The sequence below is a fragment of the Poecilia reticulata genome, chromosome 1 (assembly GCF_904066995.2).
Source record: "Poecilia reticulata chromosome 1, P_reticulata-male-v2, whole genome shotgun sequence".
NCBI lineage: Eukaryota > Metazoa > Chordata > Actinopteri > Cyprinodontiformes > Poeciliidae > Poecilia > Poecilia reticulata.
In genome coordinates this window covers 740,287-767,883 of record NC_088830.1, presented here as the reverse complement: position 1 = coordinate 767,883, position 27,597 = coordinate 740,287, and the positions used below count along the sequence as shown (strand labels likewise).

Below are 27,597 nucleotides of genomic sequence, written 5' to 3'. Positions count from 1 at the left end.
TTTGCAGTCTCGGGCAACTGTGTGGTCTACAAGGAGTTGGTGTTTGGCTCCTCTGCTATTTATGCCTATGCCCTTCTGTGCCTTGCTCATGTATTTATCCATGTGCCCGCTTATCTTAGCCGCTATGATGCCTGACATGAGCTTCCATGTTGTAGAGAGACAGGTTATTGGCCGATAGTTGGAAGGGACTGAACCCTTCGAGGGTTCCTTCTGTATCAGGATTGTGCGCCCTTCAGTTAACCATTCAGGGTGAGTCCCATTTTGTAGCAGCTGGTTCAGTTGAGCTGCCAGTCGCTCATGGAGGGCAGTGAGTTTCTTAAGCCAGTAGGCATGGATCATGTCAGGTCCTGGTGCTGTCCAGTTTTTCATACCCGAGACTCTGTCTTGGACATCTGCCACAGTGATGGTTACCGGGGCTTGTTCCGGGAGGTTGCTGTGGTCCTCTCGTAGAGAGGTTAGCCACTGTGCATTGCTGTTGTGGGACGCCTCCCTTTCCCATATGCCTTTCCAGTATTGTTCAGTCTCCAGCCTGGGTGGGTCTGCTCTGTTGTCTGTCTGCCATTGAGAGTACACTTTAGCTGGTTGGGTGGCGAAGAGCTGGTTAATCCTCCTGGCTTCATTCTCTCTCGTGTATCTCTTTAGGCGGCTGGCCAAGGCTTGGATCCTTTGTTTGGCAGTTTCGAGTGCTTCAGGTATGGGCATCTGGCTGTACTTCTTGGGTACTGATCTTTTCATTGCACCCCTTTGGAGCTCTGACAGTTTATAACCAAGCATCTCAAGGATCACTGATGCCGAGTTGTATATCAGCTCATTGGTTTCTGTTATGGTGTTGGTAGGGATCGTTCTCAATGCTGCATTCACATCTTCAATGAGACTTTCTGATGATACTTCACTCAGCCGTTGTAATTGGCGTCGGGGTCGTCTGGTGATTCTCTCTCTCAGGTCAGTTGCTGCCTCGTTCAGCTCAGATGGTTCGTTCATTACTGTGGCTACATACCCAGTCTCTGGGCGGGGAGTTGTAGTTGACTCCCTTCTGACCTGGCATCCTGGCTCCTTCCCGTAGCACTTGTGTCGTACCTCGTCAATCTCCAGTTGTGACAGCAGTTGTCGTTTGCGGATGTTGGAACACTGAGCTACTAGTTGTTTGGCAGTTAGTGTTGACTGGGGATGTCGAGCTAACCACAGTCTTTGCATGTAGCCCCTCTGACTAGGATTACTTGAGTAGTAGCATTCCAACAGATCCATGTTTTCACCTCTCGCCCATTTCCGTCTTGTTCCAGTAGCCCACTTTTCATCACCTGACGCAGACCTTGTTTGGCCGGGCGACGTCTGAGCCGGCATGTGTCTTATTTGTGTCTCTCATGGTATGAGGTAGGCTATATAGCTCCAAGGGTCTTGCCTAAGGACCCACACTGACAGCTCAATGTCACCGTTGTAACTTTTTGCCCCAGCCCCCAGCCTGGCCTCGAACCCGGGTCTCCCGGGTGGAAGACTATGCCCGCTTATCTTAGCTATGACTATATAGCTATGACTATACAGTCAGCTATGACTGTATAGCTCTAACATAGCTGTAACAGATCCATGTTTTCACCTCTCGCCCATTTCCGTCTTGTTGTATGTGTATATATATATATATATATATATATATATATATATATATATATCCATCCATCCATTTTCTTACACTCTTGTCCCTTAGTGGGGTCGGGAGAGGTGCTGGTGCCCATCTCCAGCTAACGTTCCGGGCGAGAGGCAGGATACACCCTGGACAGGTTGCCAGTCTGTCGCACATAAAAAAAAAAATACAGGACCTTCTCAAAAAATTTGCATATTGTGATAAAGTAAATTTTTTTCCATAATGTAATGATAAAAATTGAACTGTCATATTTTAGATTCATTGCAGGTATTTTTATCGTTTTAATACTGATGATTTTGGCATACAGCTCATGAAAACCCAAAATCCCTGTCTCCAAAAATTATCATATTTCATCTGACCAATAAAAGAAATGTGTTTTAATACCAAAAAAGTCAACCTTCAAATAATTCAATCAATCAAATTTTATTTGTATAGCACATTTCAGCAGCAAGGCATTTCAAAGTGCTTTACATAATTAAAATAAAAACAGAATAAACAGTGAGAGATTAAAAAAAAAGATAAAAATATTAAAACCCGCGCCCCTTTTAGGACTTCAGTTAAACGTCGTTTAACGGTTTAGAGTTGCTTATGGCTAAATCAGGGTTAGAGTGTGGGTTTTGATATCTTTGATGTTTTTATGTGTTTACCTTTTTAATCTTTTTTTTTCTTTTTTAAAAATTTGTTTAATGTTTTTATCTTTACTTTTTAATTTCTTTTTATTTCTCTTTCTCACTGTTTCCGTTTTAATGATGTAAAGCCCCCCGGAAAACGTCCCAGTTAGATGACGTTTAGCTAAAGTTCTACGGGGTTTAGAGTCCCAGTTGACGGCATTCAACTAAAAACCTAGAGGTTGGAGTCCCAGAAAACTGTAAAACAGCTGAAGCACCCAGTGGTAGATTCACCTGCACCATAAAAATCTTCAAGCAGAGATTTGAGTCTTTCTATGTCCTGCTTGGATAAAAAATATTGTTCTTGGTTGCACAATACATCACACACTTCCAGACATTTATCCATCACAAGATGACGCGATTTGTCCGCCTCTGTATGTCCTACACTCAACCCACGCATATTGTATGATACAATATTAATGCTCATTTACTGTACTTGCTCCAAGGTTTTTGTTCACACTTGCTTGGGTCTCCATTGCCTCTGTCAGGCTCGATACGTCTCTGCTCAGCTGCTCCATTTGGATAAGCAGAGCTTTACGCATCCATGCTGCCAAATCTGACAGGTGGTAGCTCATCCAGGTAGTGTGAGACAAACCTGGGAATGTTCTCTCCACATTCATTGAACACCTTTAGGTAGTCTTAATGTTATCAGTGTCCTGTTGAGGACCTTTATGCCTGATGCAGCATACAGAAGCGTACACAATTCAAACAGCAAGCGCTTCAATCCATTCAGATGAGAAATTGCTTGACACCAACAGTACAATATCATCTTGTGACAGAGACCTTTAAAAGTTCATCCTCTAGGATCACTTTCCCATCTGCTGTTTCAGATTTTGTTTGAGAACGTCCAGTACGCACTTGCAGCCATCTTGTCAAATCAAAAATTCAAACTGTGGATTAAAAAATTTTTTTGCTCATCATTTCGTAAGTAGGGTTCTGATCCAGTGCTGGACATTTCTGCTCCAGCTACTGATTCAAATATACATTCAACATACATTGAACATTCAATATTCTGCTCATCTGGTCCAGTCTGTTCATAAACACAGCAACAGCATATTTAACAGAAACATAATAGGCCTGATATGATTACAGGGGATCATCTGGTCTCTGTGTTTGCATTGATTTATGCGTCATTTAATCAGAAGCCTCTTCTCTGGAGCAAGAATCATTTAAGGCCAAGAAATTAAATTGTTCTAATAATCATATTAGATGCTGTAATTTTATTTTTTAAACCATTTATGTTCAATAAGATAATAAGATGGCAGTTGAGTCAAAGCTCTTTTCTTCCCTTCTTGACTGCAGAGCGAATCAGTCAAATACTTCCTGGATAACTTGGACCGTATAGGACAGCTGGTGAGTCTCACTCAAATAATCTCTCTATTTCTTCATACAAGACAATGACTCTCTTCTGTTTTCAGAGCTATATTCCAAGCAAGCAAGATATTTTGTTTGCAAGAAAAGCGACCAAAGGGATTGTGGAGCACGACTTTGTCATCAAAAAGATTCCTTTCAAAATGGTGGATGTTGGGGGTCAGAGGTCACAGCGACAGAAGTGGTTTCAATGTTTCGATGGGATCACATCTATTCTCTTCATGGTGTCTTCGTCAGAATATGACCAGGTAAGAGCATTCTTAAGCTCACATGCATGCATTAGAATCTACAGGTCATGCTTAGAATGTCTCTAAATATTTATTTTAAATGCACATAAATTTAAGAACTTAGCACACAGAAATCATTTTACAGAAAGGAGATGTTCGACCATTCCTCCTCACACAGTCCTGGTTCCTTACTCATGTTCTTTCATCTAACCGAAAAGGTGGTCTGTATGATTGAAGTCTAGGAATGGGATCAATATGCTACTTCGATAAAAGATTAACTCACTTCAATATTTGTTAAAGAAATGGTATAGATGGCACCAGGGGTGAAAGTAGTTTTACATTCACACAATTGCTTCTTTGTGTGCTTTGGAGTTTCTGTGCTGATTAATTTTTTTGCGAAGCGATAAAAGCTGGGTAGCTCTTGCAAAATGGAGCAGGAACAATGTCAGATGTAATGCGCCAAGGCAAAGGTAAACAAAGGTAAAACAACCCAAACAGGTGATCAACTCTAAACCACTTGCACCTTTTTATTCTCCATCTCACTTTGTCATTTAAGCACACCCGTTGCCATGGCAACTGCCTGCGCTCCACAAGCCGGCCAGAGATTACGTTAAAAACATTACGTTAAGTCCGTTGCGATATCAGGTTTTCAGGCTTGATATTTATTTTGCGATCCCTGAACACAGCGGTGGTTGATTAGTTAATTTTAAACTCCTGCTCTGCTAGTTATTTTGGCATGGAACCGAAACGCACAGAATTACGCAACACCATGTTGAAACAATAATCGCTGAGATTATTATTTTTGTTGTGTCATTAATTTGAATACGTTTTGTTGATTTTTTTTGTTATTTTTTTTCTTTAATAAAGTTATGAACGTTTTGATAATCCATTCAGAGGAGGACGTGCTGGTCTCAGCGTCCTGGCGGTGTTCAGTTTGTCATCTAATGCCGAGATCGACTCAAAACCTTCTGCAACCGATGTATTGCACCCCTGCTCTAGTAAAGCACGAACAGTTCAGAAACAATATGAAAAGGGAAAAAGTTATTTATTAGCTGATTAGTTTTTCAAGAACAATCTAAAACTCGACTTAATCAGTCACGGCTGAATAGTGGGTGCACTCACGGCTGCACAGTGAACCCGTTGATTATTTTAGCCGCTCCCCTCTCTTGCAGGTACTGCGTACCCCTGCTAAATCTTTTAGGGGTACGCAGTACCCGACCGTACCCCCCTACTTTCACCCCTGGATGGCACCAAAACAATTTATTTCCATGTAAAATACAGAAAAAATGACATTACCCAGCCATATGTGTAAATGTGTTTGAAACATGAGACAACAAGTCTTTAATATACATATAATAATGTTGAAATGTGATTAACAACTCTTTAACTTGATTGATTAGTATATATATGGACATGACATACTGGAGAACCTTATCATGTCGGATGAGACTCCAAAAACATAAAAGAACTGCCAGTATAGGCATTTGGAGATAAGTCTGATAGAAACTTTTATTTGCTTTAAATTAAGTCAGTGCTTGGACTGTATAGCTAAATATTAAAGTAAAGCAGCGAGCATGAGGATTAAATCCTGGCTAAGTTTTATGGCTGGAGCTGTTGTACTTCATTTATTTTGGTAAATATGAGCAGTTTCTTTGATATGAATGACATGTACTGAAGATTGGAAAAGGAGGACCTGGGTACAAATCCCAGCCTGGAGTTTTCCTGCATGTTGTTCGTACATGCAAATGTTCTCTCTGCATATGTGTATGAATGTTTGTCCTGTGTCTCTGTGATGGACCTGTCCCACATCTTGTCCAATAACCACTGGAGATGGGCACCAGGGTGTATAAATGATGAATAGTTAAAAATGTTGATTTATATTTTGTATAAACATAAAATCTGCTGGAATTAAAAATGACCATTTAAAAGTGACCATTTTGAAGACCTTTTACTGCTTACGTACTTTGTACTGTTAAGAGTTCAGCTTATTTTATTTTATTTTTTTCAGATTTGTAAGTTATAGTTTAGTAAAGCATCTAAATCTTCACTGTTAGTACAAACATCATAATGCTGCAAACACCTTGGTGGTTAAAGCAGGACTGGTTTAACACATTTGAACTAATGCTGCACCATTATGTAGAGGCTGCATGAGAGCCACTTAGAATAATTAGTGATCTAAATACAGTGCATAATGTGGAAAGAGCATTACAGGATAGACTATTATTATTATGTAATGCTGATACTGTAAAAATGTTTTTCATGCAGGCTCTTGACTTTTGGACTTATAAAATGGACAAGAATCTCAACATCTGAGATTGATACAAAGCTGCCTTTGTGGCGCATTGAGGAGCCCTGCTTGTTCTCACAGATATGGCTCCAGTTCAAATCAGGGGTCATATGATTATGGTTGAATCATTAATTGTTCCTCTGATAGGGCTTTGAACCAAACAACCCAAACAAGGAATAATGTAGAGTGTGTTTGTGTGCAGGTATTGATGGAGGACCGCAGGACAAACCGCCTGGTGGAGAGCATGAACATCTTCGAGACCATCGTCAATAACAAGCTTTTCCTCAATGTCTCCATAATCCTGTTTCTCAACAAAACGGACCTGCTGGTGGAGAAGATCCGCATCGTGGACATCCGCAAGAACTTCCCTGAGTTCAGAGGAGACCCCCGCCTGCTGGATGATGTACAGGTGACTGATCAGAAACAGGCTTTTGTCTGCTACAGTTTGTAAATGTTCATGATCATGCTTTGTTTTAAGTTTTGCATCTGCCAATATTCCTTCATGATTTGTTTTGACTGTAAGAAAAGAAAAGAAAAAAAAAAAAAGAAAGGGAGGGAGGGAGGGAAGGGACGGGAAGCGAAGAGAAGAGAAACCTCCAAAGACCAACTATAACTTGGTTGTGTTAACAGCATCTTTAAGTTCTGGTTGTTTTTGAGCCATTGTGGCTTGTGTAAAAAACATTCATACCTCTAAAACTTTCAACATTTGTCACATTATGACCACCAATCTCATTTTACAGTAACACCAGTAGAGAATAATTCTGGAGTGGAATTCGGATAATTTTATGTGATGATTTCACATACGTGTGTTGTGCATTGTGTCTCCACCAGACCAGATTTACTTCTTAACAGAAGGAGAGTAAACTCAAATAGACCACTTATTTTAGGTTTTTAACAGTTTATCATAGTTTTTAAGCAATAACGGTAAAAGTTCATGGCAAACCTGATATTACTTTTTTAGGCATTATTCTTGGTTCAAAGTACAGTCCCTCTTAAAAAGTAGAGCTTAAAACGTCTTTTCATGTTACCAACCAGAAAGTTGCCAGTAAAAGACCCACATACAGCTGAAAGCAGAAGTTTACACACACCAGATAAAATGACACACACCTTTATTGAACTACATCCATAGGTAATTAACTCAAATGTTGAGTTAATTAGGTTGCTTTTGCAATCTGTCATCCATCCATCCATCCATTCATTTTCTGCCGCTTATCCGGGCAGCACCTTCAGAAGGGAGGCCCAGACTTCCCTCTCCCAAGCCACTTCTTCCAGCTCCTCCGGGGGAATCCCAAGGCGTTCCCAGGCCAGCCGAGAGACATAGTCCCTCCAGCGTGTCCTGGGTCTTCCCCGAGGCCTCCTCCTTCGTTTTTTGACTCAGCTCTCTCTTCACCATGACGGACCGGTACAGCGCCCGCTTCACGACAGACGCTGCCCCAATCCGCCTGTCGATCTCCCGCTCCCTTCTTCCCTCATTCGTGAACAAGATCCCCAGATACTTAAACTCCTCCACTTGAGGCAGGATGACCCCCCTGACCCGGAGAAGGCACTCTACCCTTTTCCGCCTCAAGACCATGGCCTCGGATTGAGCCGGAAAAGGGCAACATGTCCGAAGTTGCCAAAGCCAAGACATGATCATCTGGGCTTTACCTCATTGTTTCAAGAGATCATTATTCTGTAGACATTAACAAATAAATCTCTAGCATATTATTTCTCTCACTGATGTTTCATTTAGCAAATAAAAATCATTTTTGTTATGCCAGCTAACCCAACTCATGAGACGTTTGGTTTGATTTAACAGTGATTTCAAACAGTGATTAAAAAAAGGGGGGGATGATTCTTTATTTCGTGTATGTGAACTTTTGGTTTCAAACCTAACTGCTTACTGGAAGGAAAGAGATACATGGTTTTCAAATTTTCTTTACATTTTGCAGATATAAATCCAAAAGATGTGGCATATATTTGCATCAAGCTCTTTGATTCAACACTCATCAATGCAATTTGTTCTTTTATAAATAATTTATACTCAGTTGATTGGATGGAAAACATCTCTGAAGTAAATCATAGTAAAACTCGAGTCAAATTATTTGGTCAAAACCTTCACACTAAAAATCCAGATTTGATACTTGGTGCTTTAGCTCAGTTTTGTCAGACTTCAGCCAGGAATCTTGGTTTTATCTTTGATAGCTGTTTAAAATTTGACAAATAAGTTGGTCTCCTTGGGTTGCCACCTTATCATGGTGGAGGGGTTTGAGTGTCCCAATGATCCTAGGAGCTATGCTGTCTGTGGCTTTATGCCCCTGGTAGGGTCACCCAAGGCAGACAGGTCCTAGGTGAGGAACCAGACAAAGTGCAGCCTGAAGATCCCTTATGATGCACAGCAACTTTGGATCTGGCGTTCCCTGCCCCGGACGCAGGTAGATGACGAGCGCCTGGTGGCTGGGTTTTTACCCATGGAGCCCGGCCGGGCTCAGCCCAAAGAGGAGACATGGGTCCCCCTTCCAATAGGCTCACCACTTGTCGGAGGGGCCAAAGGGGTCGGGTGAAGTGTGTTACGGGTGGCAGCAGAGGGAGGGGACCCTGGCGGTCTGATCCTCGGCTGCAGAAGATGGCTCTTGGGACGTGGACCATCACCTCTCTGGTGGGGAAGGAACCGGAGCTAGTGTGCGAGGCTGAGAGGTTCTGGCTAGAAATGGTCGGCCTCACCTCGACGCATGGCTCTGGTTCTGGAACCAGTCTCCTTGAGAGGGGCTGGACATACTTCCACTCTGGAGTTGCCCACAGTGAGAGGCGCCGGGCGGGAGTGGGCATACTTGTTGCCCCCCATCTTGGCGCCTGTACGTTGGGGTTTACCCCGGTGAACGAGAGGGTAGCCTCCCTCCAGCTACAGGTGGGGGGACGGGTTCTGATTGTTGTCTGTACTTAGGGGGCGAACAACAGTTCAGATTACCCACCCTTCTTGGAGTCCTTAGAGGGGGTACTGGAGAGTGCTCCTCCTGGGGTCTCCCTTGTTCTACTGGGGGACTTCAATGCTCACGTGGGCAATAAGAGGGGAGGAGACCTGGAGGGGTGCGGTTGGGAGGAATGGCCCCCCCGATCTGAACTCGAGTGGTGTTCTGTTGTTGGACTTCTGTGCTCATCACGGATTGTCCATCACGAACACCATGTTCAGGCATAAGGGCGTCCATATGTGCACTTGGCACCAGGACACCCTAGGCCGCAATTCGATGATCGATTTTGTCATCGTTTCATCGGATCTGTGGCCATATGTCTTGGACACTCAGGTGAAGAGAGGTCTCCACTGAACTGTCCACTGACCACTACCTGGTGGTGAGTTGGCTCCGGTGGTGGGGGAGGAAGCCGGTCAGACCGGTCAGACTTGCTGGGAACATCTGGCGGAGTCCCCTGTGAGACAGAGCTTTAACTCCCATCTCCAGCAGAACTTCGAACACGTTCCGGGGGAAGTGGGAGACATTGAGTCTGAGTGGACCATGTTCCATGCCTCCATTGCCGAGGTGGCTTATCAGAGCTGCGGCCGCAAGTGGTGCCTGTCACGGCGGCAAACCTCGAACCCGTTGGTGGACACCTTCGGTGAGGGATGCTGTCAAGCTGAAGAAGGAGTCCTATCGGGCCATTTTGGCATGTGGAACTCTGGAAGCAGCTGATGGGTACCGGCGGGCGAAGCGGCATGCAGCTCGGGTGGTCGCTGAGGCAAAAACTCAGGCGTGGGAGGAGTTTGGAGAGGCCATGAAGAAAGACTTCCGTACGGCTTCGAGGCGATTCTGGTCCACTATCCGGCATCTCAGGACGAGGAAGCAGTGCAGCACACCAACACTGTTTATAGTGGGGATGGTGTGCTGTTGACCTCAACTCCGGAGGTGGTGGGCTGTTCGTTACTCCGCAGTAGTAAGCCCCGCCTACGTCTCACCACTCCTTGGACTCACTGCTGCCCAGTTCTCTGTCTAACAGGTCCGGAAAATCCCCAAAACTTGGGTCTTACCCTAGAGGTAGTTTATGGAGGATTATCTAGTTAAACTGGGGACGAAAAGGACTCGTCTAGCTCTAACAACCTTCAATCCAGAAGTTATGACCCTTTTCAGTTGAGGAACAGTCAGCTGAGTAGCCCTCACAGCTGCATAACCCCTACAACCACTCCTGTTAACGGTAGCTCCTTTCCTAAAATAACGGCACTTGTTAACGGCTAGAGTGGGTTTAGTGACTTAGAGTTAAATCCCAGGGTCATTATTCTAACACTCACCAGAGGAAAACACAAAGCCACCACATCTCTAGAATCATGTATGTTAATTTTACTACAATCAGGAAAACCAATAATGATTATAACTGACACAATTAAACTCACTGTCCACAATTATCATTGATATTTTAGAATATAATTTTATTAAGCAAGCTTTAGCAGGGGTAAATGACAAGCAGGTTAATTTCCAAAGATTATGAAATTGGCACGAATATAAATTCAATTTAAAATCAATCACATCCTATCTGCATTCCTATCCCTAACCTGTGTCACTAAGTTTACTGAGCGAGGCTTTGGGGGGGAAGCAGGTCAACTCATACCCGATGGCACTTGATCTCGGCAGCTGTAATCTTCAGATATCCTTGGTCAAAGTCTTTGTCCAGACGGAGTAAAGTCCTCTTTCAGAAGAGAAGCGGAGCATAACTGTTTGTTATCCTTTTAACGCGCAGAATCTTTGTCATTAAATGACCCCCGTCTCTTCTCCAAGTCGGCTGCAGTAGAGTGGAGGGCGTTGGGTAGAGGCAGAGGAGTTGGTCAGATCAGGAACCAGGGTCTGGGCTGGTGGAACTCGTCCCCTCTTGGCTGCGTGAAGTCTTTGAGCTTCCCTTGGTCCCGGGTGCGGTCCTCTGCTGGTCTTCAGCCTGCGTCCTCTTGTTAGCTCCCCTATGGACACCTTGGTTAGGAAGCTCTGTTTGGACAGGTCATTTGACGGGTAACAATATTTCGGGTCGGACCAGAATTATTTGCCTGATGGTGGTTCGGGCTTCTAATGAGTTTACATTTAATGAGTTTGGAGCACACAGAGAAAACCTAAAGAGAATGTGATCTACTTATTGTAGTTTATGTAGAGGAATAACAGCTGACTGTTGAGAGAGGAAAGAAATTAAAGTGCAGATCCGTTAGGCAGAAACAAGCGCTGGGCGATAAATGCGCATAAATGCTCCACCACTACGCTCCAATTAATCCCACATGAGATGACAAACGCCAAATATACAATAAATAGTTACACTGCTTACGTTAATGGTGGAGCTCATTATTAATCAGACTAAGAACAATATCAGTCAGAGAATCACCTCTGATCTGGACGCTTTAACGGACCAGAGACTTTGGAGCGTCTAGCGCAGCTGATCTGCTTCTGCGGGGATTTTCTCCCGCAGAGGGAAGTGATGCGGGATCAGGAAACGATCAGAGTTCTGCCGTCTGCTAATCATGTCATTTCGTAAAATCTTACCTGATTTCAAAAACGTTCTAGCAGAGAAATAATAAATGTTTCGTTTGATGACTACAAATTGGAAATGATTTTTTTCTTTGACGGACAACGAAAAAAACTGTAGCGCCACCTCTGCTCCAAACTACGAACATTGTCGGCCCTCTTCGTTTTTTTCTCTTTTTTGCGGAGGATCAATAAATAACTTATTGGTGTTTTACCATCACCACCAGGCATGAAGTGCTTTAGCCTTTGAATTGCATCACAGCGCAGCATAACTGAAACACCCAGGAGAAGAATATCAGCTTGTTGTTATGAGTATAAAGGAGGCTGGTATCACGCCTGATGAAAATCTATTTATTTATGTCACATGGACTTATATAAAGTTTTATACATTTTTTTTGATATATTTATTATTGTTTTTCTTCTTTAGATATTAGGTTGGCTTAGAATGATTCCAAATAATGTACAGGAATGACCTGGTGCTGTTACATGTCAATCATCTGGGGGGGGCCACTAGGGGGGCCAATCAGATGACAGGGGGGGCACTGGCCCCCCTGGCCCCCCCTCTGGCTCCGCCCCTGGTGGAAAGTCCCAACCTACCCCAACCATCACCTCCCTTATGACTCACTTTTGTCTCATTACAGCAAATCTCCGGTACTTCCCTTTTTCCACTGGCCATCTGTTTCTGCAGCACCCTCGTCCTGCTCAGTGTACTCATCGCAACACAGTTTATTCTGTTTCTCCATTCTTAAGTCTTTCTTCATTTCGTCTTTGTAATTCATCCCAAAACATGTCCATGTGTTACTTTATCAACTTATTACTTCCCTCACTCATTATCTCTAATCTTTAATAATCAATGATCATTTATACAATAATCAAGCTGTTACTATTAACTCAAAGGTACACACCTAAATTTCTCTGTATTATAACATTCTAACTAATCAAAAAGATCAAAAAGACAGTACATATATGTTGATGATCAAAAAGACAGTACATACATGTTGACTATGAGTTACAGATTATGAGTTACAGTCGTTCTTACTTGTACAGATGTATTATATTTTATACTTGTTACTCTTAATCATCATTAAATCAATATACAAGATTTACTGTTATTTCGCAGGCCTTTATTCCGTTTTCTGCGTGTACCTGGACAGATCTCACATTCTCATACCAGTTTTTACGACAGGGCCGGTGGGCGGAATACTTTGAAGACCTCCTCAATCCCACCAAGATGCCTTCTGTTGAGGAAGCTGAGCCTGGGGCCTCTGAGTTGGGTTCTCCAATCTGGGGATGAGGTCGCCAAGGTGGTCAAAAAGCTCCTCGGTGGCAGTGCCCCGGGGGTGGATGAGATCCGCCCGGAGTTCCTCAAGGCTCTGGATGTTGTAGGGTTGTGTTGGCTCATACGACTCTGCAATATTGCATGGACATCAGGGGCAGTTCCCCTGGATTGGCAGACTGGGGTGGCGGTCCCCCTGTTCAAAAAGGGGACCGGAGGGTGTGCTCCAATTACAGAGGGGTCACACTCTTAAGCCTCCCTGATAAGGTCTATTCAGGGGTCATGGAGAGGAGGGTGCGTCGGACAGTCAAACCTCGGATTCAGGAAGAGCAGTGTGGTTTTCGTCCTGGTCGTGGAACACTGGACCAGCTCTACACCCTCAGCAGGGTCCTAGAGGGTGCATGAGAGTTTGCCCAACCAGTCTACATGTGTTTTGTGGACTTGGCGAAGGCATTCAACTGTGTCCCTAGGGGGAGTATGGTGTACCGAGCCCTTGGATATGGGCTGTCAGGTCCCTGTATGACCGGTGTCAGAGTCCGGTCCGCATTGCCAGCAGTAAGCTGGGCTCGTTTCCGGTGAGAGTTGGACTCCGCCAAGGCTGTCCTTTGTCACCGATTCTGTTCATTACTTTCATGGACAGAATTTCTAGGCGCAGCTGAGGTGTTGAGGGGATCCGTTTTCTTGGCCTTAGGATCACATCTCTGCTTTTTGCAGATGATGTGGTCCTGTTGGCTTCATCAGATCGTGATCTGCAGCTCTCGCAGGAGCGGTTCGCGGCCAAGTGCGAAGCGGCTGGGATGTGGCTCAGTGCCTCCAAATCCAAGGCCATGGTCTTGAGCCGGAAAAGGGTAGAATGCCTTCTCCGGGTCGGGGGGGTTGTCCTGCCTCAAGTGGAGGAGTTTAAGTATCTGGGGATCTTGTTCACGAATGAGGGAAGAAGAGAGCGGGAGATCGACAGGCGGATTGGGGCAGCGTCTGCCGTGAAACAGGCGCTGTACCGGTCCGTCGTGGTGAAGAGAGAGCTGAGTCAAAAAGCGAAGCTCTCGATTTACCAGTCGATCTACGTTCCCACCCTCATCTATGGTCATGAGCTTTGGGTCTTGACCGAAAGAACGAGATCACGGATACAAGCGGTCGAAATGGGTTTCCTCCGCAGGGTGGCTGGGCTCTCCCTTAGAGATAGGGTGAGAAGCTCGGTCATCAGGGAGGGACTCAAGAGTAGAGCTGCTGCTCCTCCATGTCGAGAGACAGTTGAGGTGGCTCTGGTCAGGATGCCTCCTGGACGCCTCCCTGGTTAGGTGTTCCGGGCACATCCCACCGGGAGGAGGCCTTGGGGAAAACTCAGGACACGCTGGAGGGACTATGTCTCTAAGCTGGCCTGGGAACGCCTTGGGGTTCCCCCGGAGGAGCTGGAAGAAGTGGCTGGGGAGAGGGAAGTCTGGGCCTCCATTCTGAAGGTGCTGCCCCCGCGACTCGACCCCGGATAAGCGGAAGAAAATGGACGGATGGATGGATGGAGTTAGTTCTGTTGTTAAATCCAGCTTTTATCACTTACGGATTTTAGCAAAGGTGAAAAAAAAAATTTTTTTCTAAGAATTTTGAAGGAATTATCTATGCCTTCATTAACCCTTGTAGGCCAAGGTCTAAATGGCCATTCCGGCGCGCAGTCTTTCTCTTCTCAGTGCGTCAGAGCTCGCTACGAAGGCATGCAGCGATCGCTAGCAAAACTACTACTAACACTACACACACCACAAACTCTAAATAACATACTTACTGTATAAAAAACCTATCGAAACACTCTTAGTAAAATCCACAGCATCAATTCTCCCTAGTCTCTTGCCGTATCCAAATCCCCCCCCCCTCGTTTGTCAACACATTTTCATTGGTTGTGTCGAAATGTGGTACAGTTAGACCCCCACACAGTAAGGCGGAAATGATCGATCATATTCCTGGCTTTATTTTCAAGTAAATAACCACAAAACCAATATAAAAACACCACTTTTATAAAGTTTGAAGTCCGTACTGTCCACCAGAGGTGAAATTAACACTCAGTATGCCGTCTGTGTTATTATGAAGCCTTATAAATGTGTCACGTGTTTGCCCGCTCCACAGCGGGCTTCGTCCCGGTAGGGTTAATCTCAATTGGATTATTGTAATCATATTGTCATTATATGAAAGCATGGCTAAATCCCAGATGCAGCAAGTGATCCAGGATGTAGCAGCTCAGCTTCTTACAGGTACCCGGATGCGTGACCATATGGGGCCCATACTGGCCTCCTTAAACTGGCTACCTGTTTCATATTGAATAGATTTTAAGATTCTTTTAACAACTTATAAAGTTTCAAATGGGTTAGCTCCTCCTTATCTTTAGGATCTTTTTGAAATTGTATTCTGTGTCAAGAACTTTAAGATCAAATAATCAGCTACTGAAAGTCCCTCGGACTCGACTCAAGAGAAAAGGAGATCAGGCTTTCTCTGTTGCTGCTCCTAATCTCTGGAATAATCTACCTTTCCAGATTAGATCTGCCCACAACCTGGATCATTTTAAATCACTTCTTAAACTCATTTTTATATTCTGGCATTCAAAAGAGCCCTGATACTGTAGCTCTTCTTTTTTTTTTTTTTTACTTAACTTACTTTTATTATTTGAACAATATATAGAAATTTTTTCTTGTATTATTTCTCTTTTTCTTTTCATCAACTTTCTTTATTATCGTTTTTGTACAGCACTTTGAAGCAGTTTTACACCTGTTTTTAAAGTGCCATATAAATAAATTTGACATTGACAATTTTTGAGACTTGCAACAGATTTTCAATCAAATTTATTTTTGTACTTTGGCTGGGCCTTTTTAACAGATGAATATACTTTGATCCAAACTATTCCATCACACTTCTGAAGGTTTCTCTGGAGTCTTTGGTTGTTGGAAGTTAAATCTTTTTCAGCCTACCAGGTCTTCTTCTCGCAAAAGCTCTAACCAGCTTCTCTGCTCCTGCTGCAGGAATTCCTTCTCGGCATGAGGCTGCCACCACTGTGTGTTTATGGTGTGCTTATGGTGATGTGAAGTGCTGAGATTCAATTTCACAAGAGAACTCATCTGTTTTATCATATAGATCAGTGGTTCTTAACCTTTTTTGAGGTACCAAACCCCCCAGTTGCATATGCGCATTCACCGAACCCTTCTTATTCCAACCGCCTCCTTTCTCCCCCCCCCCCCACACAAAATACTTTGCGGTATTCTGATTTAGTAATGTAATTATATTAGCTGTGTAACCACCCCCACACAACTAGAGGCAGTACCAACCCCGAAAAGATGCGACTAAGGAGCAGATTTAGACTATAGAATTTGGTCAAAACTGTGAGCTTGCTGAAGTAATTAAAGACAAAAGTTCAAATCCATGCTGAGAGTGGAGCTCCTTCAATCATGGCTCCTCCGCAGCACTGATTGGCTAAGCAATGTAACGTGATCCTCTGCAGCAAGTGATGGCAAAGCAGGGCCTCACGACTTTACACAAGTGTGTCTTTACCTCCGCAGCAGAGGCTCCGCCGAACCCCTGAGACCGACTCACTGAACCCCTGGGGTTCGATCGAACCCAGGTTAAGAACCACTGATTTAGATGGCTTTTGCAACATTTTGTAGATTACAGAATAGAATAGAATTTAATAAAAAAAATTATATCTAAGCAATTTGTAAATTAAGTATTACATAGTTTTGGTAGATCATTTTTAGTTTATGGTTGGAACTGTAGAACAATTGAAGGTGTAGGAATACTTTATTAGGAACTTGCCACAGTAACTCACACTTATTGTTCCTGCCCTGCTTCCTCCAGGAGTTCCTGGTCCAGTCGTTCAGTCGGAAGAGGAGAAACCGGGGGAAGCCGCTGTTCCACCACTTCACCACTGCAGTGGACACAGAAAACATCCGCTTCGTCTTTCACGCCGTCAAGGACACAATTCTGCAGGAGAACCTCAAAGACATCATGTTGCAATGACTGTTGCAATGACTTTCACACTTCTGTGACTGCAACTGTGAAAGCCGCCATCATACCAGAGTGTCACTTTGCTCTGACACTCTGATGAACCTATACAGACACTGACATATGGAAGCAGAGTGGATCTGACTGATATTTAAACCTGTGGATTCCAGCAGTTGTACATGTGTACATGTACAACTGCTTTGAACCTCTGTTAATTTGCAACTGAGCTGAAAGGTGGGAAACACCAACTACACCTGTGTTAGCACTGAGAGTTTCGTTCCCCTCATGTACATAAGACTGATGACAGCATTGTCACTAAACTGAGTCGGAGCACTGCCTCCTGGAAGCAGCATGAGCCAGATGGAAAAGGCCTCCACCTCCAGTACATGTGACCAGCGTGCACTGGTCATATGCTGCATTATGGGATAAAGTTGCACAAGTGTTCCTGTCAGTGAACTTTAGCAGAGAGAAGAAGCGAGAGACCCTCTTGTGCTCCATATCTCCCTGTATTTTGCTCCTACCCAGAACAGCTGCAGAGAAGAAGTCTTATTCTTCTAATTTCCTCTCTCATCTCCTATCTTCAGCAGTACAATGGACAGACTGTTCGCCTCGTCCCTTACCAGCACAAATTGTAGGCAGACTAATTAGAAAGCCATCTTTGATGAAAAAAATACACAACTCCTGAGTTATACTCCACTTATGATTTGTCTCTGTCTTCTTTAAGTACCCCACAAACACCCCAGACTTCACTCGGGGCAGGTTTGAAGTATTTACTGGATATATTTTGGTTTCTTTATTGTTTAAAGAAAAATTTACCTAAAATTTTTTTTAGGTAAATATGAAGGGAACAGTGGAAAATATCTAGGCTGAACTGCATCTGACCTATTTCCCATGCTACTTCTTGAGATTTCAGACTTGTGTTGCAGTTTGAAAGACGTGAACAGACTTAAACAGTATCCAGAAACCTGAGCAATTGCTAGACAAAAGTCACTGTTTACAAATATTTGGCAATACAGATTATTTAAAACCCCCTCTACATTTATTGATGCTAATGATAAAGATGTGCTAGAACACGTAAACCTTTTTTCACAGTGGTATAATCTCCCACTAAAAAGTAAGCACAATTCAACTTTTAAATTATTTGCTTTTATTAAAAATCATAATTTTCTGAAGGGAAATCAGAAAAAAATTAGAAAAAAAATCAGAAAGAAAAAATCACCATCCCATAAGGTATGCTGGGGTTTTTTTTTTTTTTTGGGGGGGGGGTTGGGAATGACTCTATTCAAAAGCAGAAAATTAGATCAACCAGACTTTTTTGTCTTCAAGTGACTTTCTTGATTGAATACATCAGCATATCGTCAGCAAAACAATTGAATTGGATCCCATGATGCCCAATAATTTTACCAAGAAGAGGCGTATCTTTACAGACAAGAGAACTGGCCCCAGCACCACACACCCAACTCAACTCAACAGCTAACTCAAATGTATGAGGAAGATTTATAAATAAATGATGCAACTTCAGCATGATTAATCTCTTTTCATGCATTTTATACATCTTTACCAATGGTACCAATAAAAGTAGAGGGCACTGTATTTATTTTTTGGAATATTTTCTTCTCCTTATGCTCAAAATGGCACAGACCAATAGCTCAAGAAAATTAGATAGCAATTTTAAATACTGACATTTTACTAGTGAGGTCATTCATAGAAAATCAAACAAAAAACTGCATAAATTCCTAGTAAAAAAGCTCCACAGATTTAAGCTGAATGCTACCATTTTATAAATAAATTATTTTAGCTATTTAAATATTAGAGGCCCTTGCTTGCAACATTTTAAAGCACTGTGCATTCATATATTTTAGGATGGAACAGAGGAAACATGTGCTGCACTAAAGCAGTCTGATTAAACTAATTGAATGTTTGATGTTTGCTTTATTGAAGAAAAACACTCAAATTCCAGCAAGCTGGTTCATGCAACAATGGAAAATCTAAAAGTAACAAAGTAATTTCCACCAGTACAACACAGCCTGCAGATGTAAATAAGTATCCCTGATAACTCTTGTCAAATTTGATGGGATGGAAAAAAAGTTCTCATCCAAAATGCTTTGAACAACTGAAGGCGTGATGCTCTTCATTATGTGTCAGCAGTAATTCAAATAAATTATTAAATCTTCTGCATGTTTAGTTGCATCAATCATGAGGAGGGTGACATCAAAAATGCATAAAAATTCAGGTTCAGGTTGTGAAGAATGCACTCAAGACCAAAATGTAAATACATTTAAATAAATAAATGTGTTACTGTTTGTCAGGTTGGCCAGAGACACTCAACTACTGTATGCCTTCGTAAATTAAAGTGGAGAATTTTTTTGTATTTTTTGACATGACTGTCGTATTTTGGTATGGCAGAAACGAAGACACCGGCCGGCTGCTTTTCTCACTCTGTGTTTCCTCTGCTTAGCCAAGAGGTGGAAAAACTTGTCACTCACTGCACCACACACGCCTTAATTCTAATACTGTGTTAGTTGGTTTTCAAAGTGAGCATATTTTTTTTCCCTTTAATACACTGTTTCTGACTGACACTGTGTCAGTCAGAAATTTACTCTTATCTTCCAATTTTTTTTACATTTTCCGTCCAAGGGGCCAAATGTTGTAATTTTTTAAAGCACTCAGCAGTTCTCCTTTGACTATGAAACTTTTTATGTAGATATGTCTTTGAGTCCAATTCTACATTAATTATAATAATATTAATGTGTAGGCCTGAAAACATAGAATGTTTACAGTGAATCAAACCCATCACATTTATCATATGACATTTATTACATTTAATTTAAATAAAACAAAATCAATCTGTTTTTGTAAAGGAGATGATTAATTGAGAATGAAAACAGTGCATAAAATAAATACAAGAATGTAAATTAGCTAAATCAGCCATAATTAGACAAAGACTTTGACAGCTAGATGGCAGCAAAATACTTCCATTGTGGTCTTTGTTGTACACAAAATACACATCAACTGACGTTCAATGGATAAATGTGCTGATGTGCTGAGAGGTACCAATGCCTGCCGGGGGCTAACAGTACCATGCTTTATATAGTAGCTCCAGTATCATTCTCAGTTCAGATCTTAGGCACTTTCAGAGGAGCGATTATTGGTTCAGCCTCTTACAGTAGATTACTAGAGGTGTTTGCTGAAGACCTGGCATACAGTGGACATTTATCTGAAAGATGATCCATCTTGTGGATTGCTGGGATTTTTGATTTTCAGGTATGACTGTAACTGGTATAAAATTAACTAACCCTCCTTCTCTCACACTTGTTCTGATTTGTCCTTAGTGAGTGCCATTGCACTGGATGTTCAGGAGGAAAACGTCAAAATGAAGTAAAACATAATTTTAAAAAGGCAAGAAAAACTAAGAAAAATCACGAGATTCATTCAATGTTTATGTTTCTATATATTGTTTTTTTGTTCTGATGCATTTCCTTTGTGCTCTGTGGTGAAATAAACTGCCTTTTGCCGACAGGCTGTTTATTTATTTTGTCAGTGGAGAGGTTAAGAGGGGGAAAGCCTTTCCTTCATTGATGCTTTTCTCATTTCCAGGGGTGAATCGAATCAAGATCTATATGAACACAGGGAGCTTTCATGCAAAGCTCCTGATAAGTAATGTCAGACCGACTGTAGGGCTCATTCTACAATGCTCATCAGCCACAGCTATTAGTCCGCTGGGCAGAATAACAGAACTGGAGTCGGGCAATATCTGAGTTAGCCAGCAGTCTGACCTTTGCTTTGGCTGTTAATCAGACCAGCTTTGCTGCATTACAGGCCCGTCTCAGGAAACAGGGAGGGGATCCAGAAACGGCCAGACCACAACTTTTTCTCTGTTGTTTTAGAAATCACCCATCATCTTGGATTTATTTACGCAGGAAGTGAGCCGAATGTAAATGAAGGTCAATAAAATGCATGCACATCAGACAAACTCATGAGAAACAGATCTCTGGCAGCAGAAAGGAGAAGAAAAATCAGGGCCCACTGAATGGCACAGAGTGGGGAAGGGATGGACAAAGGGAGGAATAGGAAACACAAGAAAAAGTAAAAGGGGGCAAGGGGGACATTACGTTTCCTCTGAGCACACTTCCTGTTTCAATCCCAAAATGGTGCAACTGTAAGAGCAACATCTCTGAGCCTTTTTCTCCTCCCAACCCCACACACACATCAGAGAAACCTGAAGAAGCCTCTTGTGAGATCCTACAGAGGGAGAAAAAGGCAGAAAACATCCCTAGCAGGCTGAATTACAATGAAGCTTTAGTTTAAAGAAGACATAAGACACTGCCATAAACAACATAAAATCTTTCATCCAACTTTTAAAGCAAATTCTCATTAAAATTGTCATTATTTACTGAATGACACTTCATGACACTGTTGGTATGTTCCTAACAGGAGTGAGGATCATCGACAGAACATTCCCATTCACTGCACCTTACAGAAACCTACAAAAAAGAACAATAGAGCAATTACACAGAGAAAGCATTTGTATTTTAAAGAGAACAGAAAAATGGCAAATAAAAATAATAATACTTACAATTTCAAGACGTTGTGGACTCGCCATGTATGTGACATCAGAACTGATGATGATTGGGACCGGATCCCTGGGGTGGAAAAACATTTATGCGTGTCTTCTTTGCCTGTTTATGTTAGAAGTAGAAAAAATAGTCAGCAATGTCATAGAATCAGCTGATGTTGGCATTAACTATGAAGCTGTTTTAAGTGTGGACTTAAGGAGACAAACTACCTTAAAAGCTTTCCATCTATGATCTGAACACACTGTGCAGTGTGGTGAGGGGGGCTGGTGGTGCCCATCTCTAGCAGTCATCAGATGAGAGGCAGGGTTCACCCTGGACAGGTCACCAGTCCATCACAGGGCCCAGAAAGCCAATAACAAATAAAAAAGTATGAAAGAGAAATGTTAGATTAAAAGGGGGAAGATTATGTCCAGTTATCTTTAAATCAAATCATGTTTATTAAGCACTTGGCTGTTGGTAACATACCAGTTTTTGTTGTTGAAAATTTAGCTAGCTCCTCAGTAAAAAATATATTTAAAAACTTACATTATGAAGATGATGTGGAGGTTCATCCTCAGAGCTGGTTTATGATCTAGTGGAGCCAGAGCTTCTTCTGAGACAGAAAAGTCTTTAGGTTTTCTAATACCTGATTTCTGTGGCTTCCTCTTTCATCTTCATTTGCTTAGACTGCAAACATATGTTGAAGATAAAAACATTGATGAACAAGTTATAACAACAACTTCACAATATCAAAGTCTCTCTGTCTTATGGAGCTTAATCAGGGGTGAAAGTAAGGGGGTACGGTTGGGTACTGCGTACCCCTAAAAGATTTAGCGGGGGTACGCAGTACCTGCAAGACAGGATTGTCTGCTGTAAAGAATCAATGGGTTCACTGTGTAGCCGTGAGTGCACCCACTAATCAGCCGTGACTGATTAGTTTTTCAAGAACAATCTAAAACACGACTTAATCAGTTAATAAATAACTTTTTTTCCCATTTCAGATTGTTTCTGAACTGTTCGTGCTTTACTAGAGCAGGGGTGCAATACAGTACAGACCAAAAGTTTGGACACACCTACTCATTCAATGAGTTTCCTTTATTTTCATGACTATTGACATTGTAGATTCACACTGAAAGCATCAAAACTATGAATTAACACATGTGGAAATATGTACTAAACAAATAAGTGTAAAACAACTGAAAATATGCCTTATATTCTAGTTTCTTCAAAGTAGCAACCTTTTGCTGTGATTACTGCTTTGCACACACTCTGCATTCTCTTGATGAGTTTCAAGAGGTCGTCACCTGAAATGGTTTTCACTTCACATGTGTGCCCTGTCAGGTTAATAAGTGGGATTTCTTGCCTTATAAATGGGGTTGGGACAATCAGTTGTGTTGTGCAGAAGTCGGGTGGACACACAGTTGATAGTCCTACTGAATAGTGTTAAAATTTGTATTATGGCAAGAAGCAGCTAAGTAAAGAAAAATGAGTGGCCATCATTACTTTAAGAAATGAAGGTCAGTCAATCCGAAAAATTGGGAAAACTCTGAAAGTGTCCCCAAGTGCAGTCGCAAAAACCATCAAGTGCTACAAAGAAACTGGGTCACATGAGGACCGCCCCAGGAATAGAAAAACCAAGAGTCACCTCTGCTGCGGCGGATAAGTTCATCCGAGTCACCAGCCTCATAAATTGCAGGTTAACAGCAGAAGACAAGCAACAAGCAGAAGAAACTTGTTTGGGCTAAAGAACACAAGGAATTGACATTAGACCAGTGGAAATCTGTCTGACTAGTCCAAATTTGAGATCTTTGGTTCCAACCACCGTGTCTTTGTGTGACGCAGAAAAGGTGAACGGATGGACTCTACATGCCTGGTTCCCACCGTGAATCATGGAGGTGTGATCGTGTGGGTGTACTTTGCTGGTGACACTGTTGGGGAATTATTCAAAATTGAAGGCATACTGAACCAGCATGGCTACCACAGCATCTTGCAGTGGCATACTATTCCATCCGGTTTGCGTATAGTTGGACCATCATTTATTTTTCAACAGGTCACGCCAAACACACCTCCAGGCTGTGTAAGGGCTATTTGACCAAGAAGGAGAGTGATGGGGTGCTGCGCCAGATGACCTGGCAATCCACAGTCACCTGACCTGAACCCAATCGAGATGGTTTGGGGTGAGCTGGACCACCTAGTGAAGGCAAAAGGGCCAACAAGTGCTAAACATCTCTGGGAACGCCTTCAAGACCATTTCAGGTAACTTCCTCTTGAAGCTCATCAAGAAAATGCAAAGAGTGTGTGTAGCACCGGTATCACACCACTAACTGCGCCACTGGACCAGTTCTAGGCTCTAAGGAGTGGGGGAGCAAAAATAATAACAGAGACCGCTGCTTTAAGTGGAAAAGGCCAGTAATATACTGAATGCAAAACACACACATAAAATACAATACATGAAACAAAAAAAGGAGTATATCACTCCCTCTTTTTGCTCTTTAGTTCACCTAATCTAATTTAATTAGACCAATCTCTGTTCTCCTAGGTTATTTTAGTCGGACTAATTTAAGTTAGTTAGACCAGTCTCTTTTTCCTAGGTTGCACCTATTTTTGGATTCATATTTTTCTTCCTGAGTTAACTCATTTTCCTGTCTTTTACAGGTAAGGAAATACCTTCAAACACAATTAAATCAAAGTGGACCACAATTATTCAAATCACATTCAGAGACGTAAACATATGAAAATCAAAGAATGGCACTTTAAATTCAAGTTAAAGTCCAAATGTAAGTTCAGGTGCTCAGTTCAATGAAAAGTCTCAGTTTGATTCAGTCCAAAAAAGATAATAATTCAATCAGTTCGGTTTGAACTAGTTCCTGATATTCCTACCGCTCCAGCAGCGAATTACCAGACGCAGGAGAGTCCCTCCCTGATACGATGGAGAAGATGAATTGAAGGTCTAGGTCTGGCTCGCCATCTTGAATCCCGTCTGTGAATGTGCACGTCGCACATGGCAGACCAATCCTCGCTCCGACCGAACAAAAAACCTGACCTGTGTAACAGGCCACAAACACAACAGAACTCTTTTTAAATCCTAAAATTATACAAATAAATTCTTCATAAATCCAATATATTAACCGGATAACAGTTTATGATGGAGCATTTCTTCGCAAACAGCTACGTTTTTAGCGTTATCTCACTGCCAAAAGGAAAAGTACAACACAGTGAAAATGTCAAAAAAAAATAAACACAAAAATCACCAAAATTGATGTAACTTAGTTCTCATAAAATCCCTGTCAGTTACCGACCAGGTAAATTATGTTTTCTCAACTATAATATTAACTTTTTCCGTTAAGTAATCACCACTCTTTTCCTCCGATTTCTCCTCTGCTCTCTCCCTCAGGTTTGTGCACTGCAGCGTCACCCAGGCGCCGTGTCTGTGACGTTGTTTCCTTAAAGGAGCAGCGACGTTATTTTCTGTTCACAGACTTTTAATCAACTATTTATTCCTATTTATGTCAGATTTTAACATGGGTTACATCCTCCCCTCTTTACCTAATGCACTTTCCTGTGCATTTTAAATTTATGCTGTCATAACTCCAGGGATTCTTGGAGAGCTAGGTTCTTCAAGAGAGTCTGTAAACACATCACTCATGGTTTGAAATAAGACTGAACTATTGTAATCAATGGGTTACCTAGCTCAGGATAAGTCAGTCTTTTAGTCGCTCTTGTGTCTCTGATGGGTCCTCCCGAACAGTCACTTTCATTTTGGTTGTCCGTTTGACCCAGATCACTTGTGTTTTCTTTGCTCTCCTGAGCAGGTTGAGTAGATGGACATTATCCGGATCTTTCTCAGGTAGGTTTCCAATTTCCTGTTCAGCAATTGAGTTTTTCTCTTCAGAATCAGGTAAGTCTAGGTCATATGTTTCTACTGGAGAATTCTCAGGGAAAGCTTCGGCTACGCCTGAAGGATTTTGCTCCACAGTAGTCAAGTCAGGTTCTGGTTCAATCCTTTTCCTTTTCAATCTTTTCAGGTAAGTAGTCGGTGTTGCGCAACAACAAGGTGGCGCCCAACGTGGGGCGTTGCGTAACCACAACAAGTGGCGCCCAACGTCAAAGAAGTCTAAGTGTGTAAAACAGGAGGAGAGTTCTGGATAGCTCGCTTAGAGTAGCAGCTCTACAGGGGTAGAGTTGTTGGTGACTGAAAGCCTCAGTCACCACCCTCGCAGTAACTGCACGGCGTGTGGGTGAGGGGAGTTTCACTGAGGACAGTTGACCATGTCCATCAGTGAAGCTAGTAGCCAAAACCGCTTGAACTCATCCCTGCTCTGAAGTACTAAGAGAGGCTTTGGGGACATGCAACTCGAGGACAAAGACAACATGGAGAACAAGGAGGACGACGCGAGGTCGTACGTCCAGATGATGCAAGTAATTCCACAAGGAAGTGGTGAAATGCATCTGGAGCTCAAGGTCGAGCATCAGAGAGCGCACGCACATGAGGGAACTCATTGGCGTGGGAACGATGAGGGGGACAGCTATGTCCAGCAAAGGAAGGTTGTCTTTGTCGGAATCGAGAAGTGGGACAGTACTCAAAGGGGAAGGGAGGTCCCAGAAGAGCACGTGTATGGGGTTGTGCGAGGAGTGCATAAGGCCCTTGGACATGCAGGCGTACAACCTACACGTGAGGAACTGGTGGAACAAAACCTTTGGATGTCCCTTCAGACCGTTCGATGCAGCTGCGGGACTGTGAGTATGTGGTCAATACGCAGGGCTCGCAGGGCAGCGGATGGAAGGGTTGTTCATCAAGAGTACATTACCCAGAGTTTCAGTCTGCCTGGATGTAGGAGGCCCCCTGGATAACAGAAAAGAGAGGTGAGGAGTACCTCTTGGTGCTAATGGACATGGTGTAACAGTGACAGCTGAAAAAGAGCAGGTCTTCCCCTGCAGAGAAACTCTGTTCAAGTCACGGAAAGCAGGGAGGCAAAGGCAATTCTCCTTTTTGTCCAGAGAGGGAAAGGAGAAGTTGCAGTTTACAGTGTCATTGAAAACAGGACAGAAAGTTTGGATTAAAGCTCAAGATCGGCCTGTAGTTAGGGTGATCAAGCTGAAATTCAATGGAATGGATTTTGTGAAGCAAGTACTGCACTGTAAAACAGTACTACTTATGAAGAAAGGGGTCCACGAGATCAGTGTTCAAGCCAGTTCTTAGCTAAAGCGAACCAGAACATTGCAAGAATCAAGCACCATGCCATCCTGAGTTAGACTGGCCACTATTACAGGATGATTGCCGTTCAAAGAACAACTTCAAGGCTTAGGACTAGGAGGGCCCTGAAGAAATTGGAATATACTAAAGAAGAACTCCTGTCACAAAAGGATGGATTAAACTGGAAAAGGGACTGAAGTCGTGAGGAAGGAGTGGCGTCATAGACAACCACCGTGATCAATCCTGCAACAAAGTGTTGAAATCACACCCAACACCTGGCAGCAACCTGTGGACTTCACGAAGTCCTACCTGATAGAGTGCATCCAAAAGAAGAACTCTTTTGTTGTTGTTTTTTTCCCATCAAACTTCAACCTGGAAAGGGGAAGGGTCAACACGTTCCTCTCAGGACCTGGCAACTGTTTCATCCTGATGTTCAGAGCACCTGTCCTGGATATTCAGGACAGGTAAGTTTTGATGAGGAGGCCAAAATGCTGCAGTTTTAAAATTGGACAATTCCTGTTGCCTCCGACCCCTCCAGTACCCCTTTAACGACCCCAGCGATGGAAAAGGATTATGATTATGGATAAAGTGTCATGCTGCTTATGCTTTTTGCTTTGCTCTACTGAACATCCAGAGTTTTTTTTTATTTGAGGTTTTTTGCATCAGCCCATCAACCTGTCCCTAAGGAATCTTCCACATCCTGAAGAACCAACACTTCATTCAGCTGAGGATTTTGTCATTGTTAAAGGATCAGAGCGACCTGAGTTCTCTTCGACATTTGTCACTTCCTGAGAGACATCAAAACTCCAAGAGCAAAGAGCAGTGGAGTTTTGAGGACTGCTGAGCCCTTGGTGTCAACTGAGGATCTGCATCTTCACATCCCAGACTGCTGGGCCTTGGTGACGATGGAGGATCTTCACATCCCAGACGACCATCTTCTCT

At 42.7% G+C, this 27,597-nt stretch overlaps 1 protein-coding gene and 2 long non-coding RNA genes across 6 annotated transcripts in view; 1 reads left to right on the top strand and 2 right to left on the bottom strand.

Annotated features, from left to right (window-relative positions):
• The window catches only part of LOC145551640 (uncharacterized), a 28,096-nt gene extending 11,279 nt beyond the window's left edge, over positions 1–16,817 (bottom strand). Inside the window, exon 1 of the long non-coding RNA XR_014087514.1 lies at positions 16,730–16,817. This is a non-coding gene — a long non-coding RNA (uncharacterized LOC145551640). The remainder of the gene's footprint in view (positions 1–16,729) is intronic.
• gna12a (guanine nucleotide binding protein (G protein) alpha 12a) overlaps positions 1–20,422 on the top strand; it is a 120,984-nt gene extending 100,562 nt beyond the window's left edge. For all 4 annotated transcript variants that reach the window (XM_017306432.2, XM_008405562.3, XM_008405576.3 and 1 more), the window contains 4 exons: positions 3,607–3,657; positions 3,723–3,923; positions 6,392–6,598; positions 16,759–20,422. In XM_017306432.2, coding sequence (XP_017161921.1) covers positions 3,607–3,657; positions 3,723–3,923; positions 6,392–6,598; positions 16,759–16,920 — 621 coding nt within the window. In that variant the 3' untranslated portion in view covers positions 16,921–20,422. The remainder of the gene's footprint in view (positions 1–3,606; positions 3,658–3,722; positions 3,924–6,391; positions 6,599–16,758) is intronic.
• A 765-nt stretch (positions 20,423–21,187) lies between these two features.
• LOC108166866 (uncharacterized) lies at positions 21,188–25,410 on the bottom strand. The gene is made up of 3 exons (XR_001777261.2): positions 21,692–25,410; positions 21,482–21,584; positions 21,188–21,389 (listed from the first exon to the last, which is right to left on the bottom strand). It is a non-coding gene; the product is annotated as an uncharacterized LOC108166866 (long non-coding RNA).
• Positions 25,411–27,597: the final 2,187 nt, after the last annotated feature.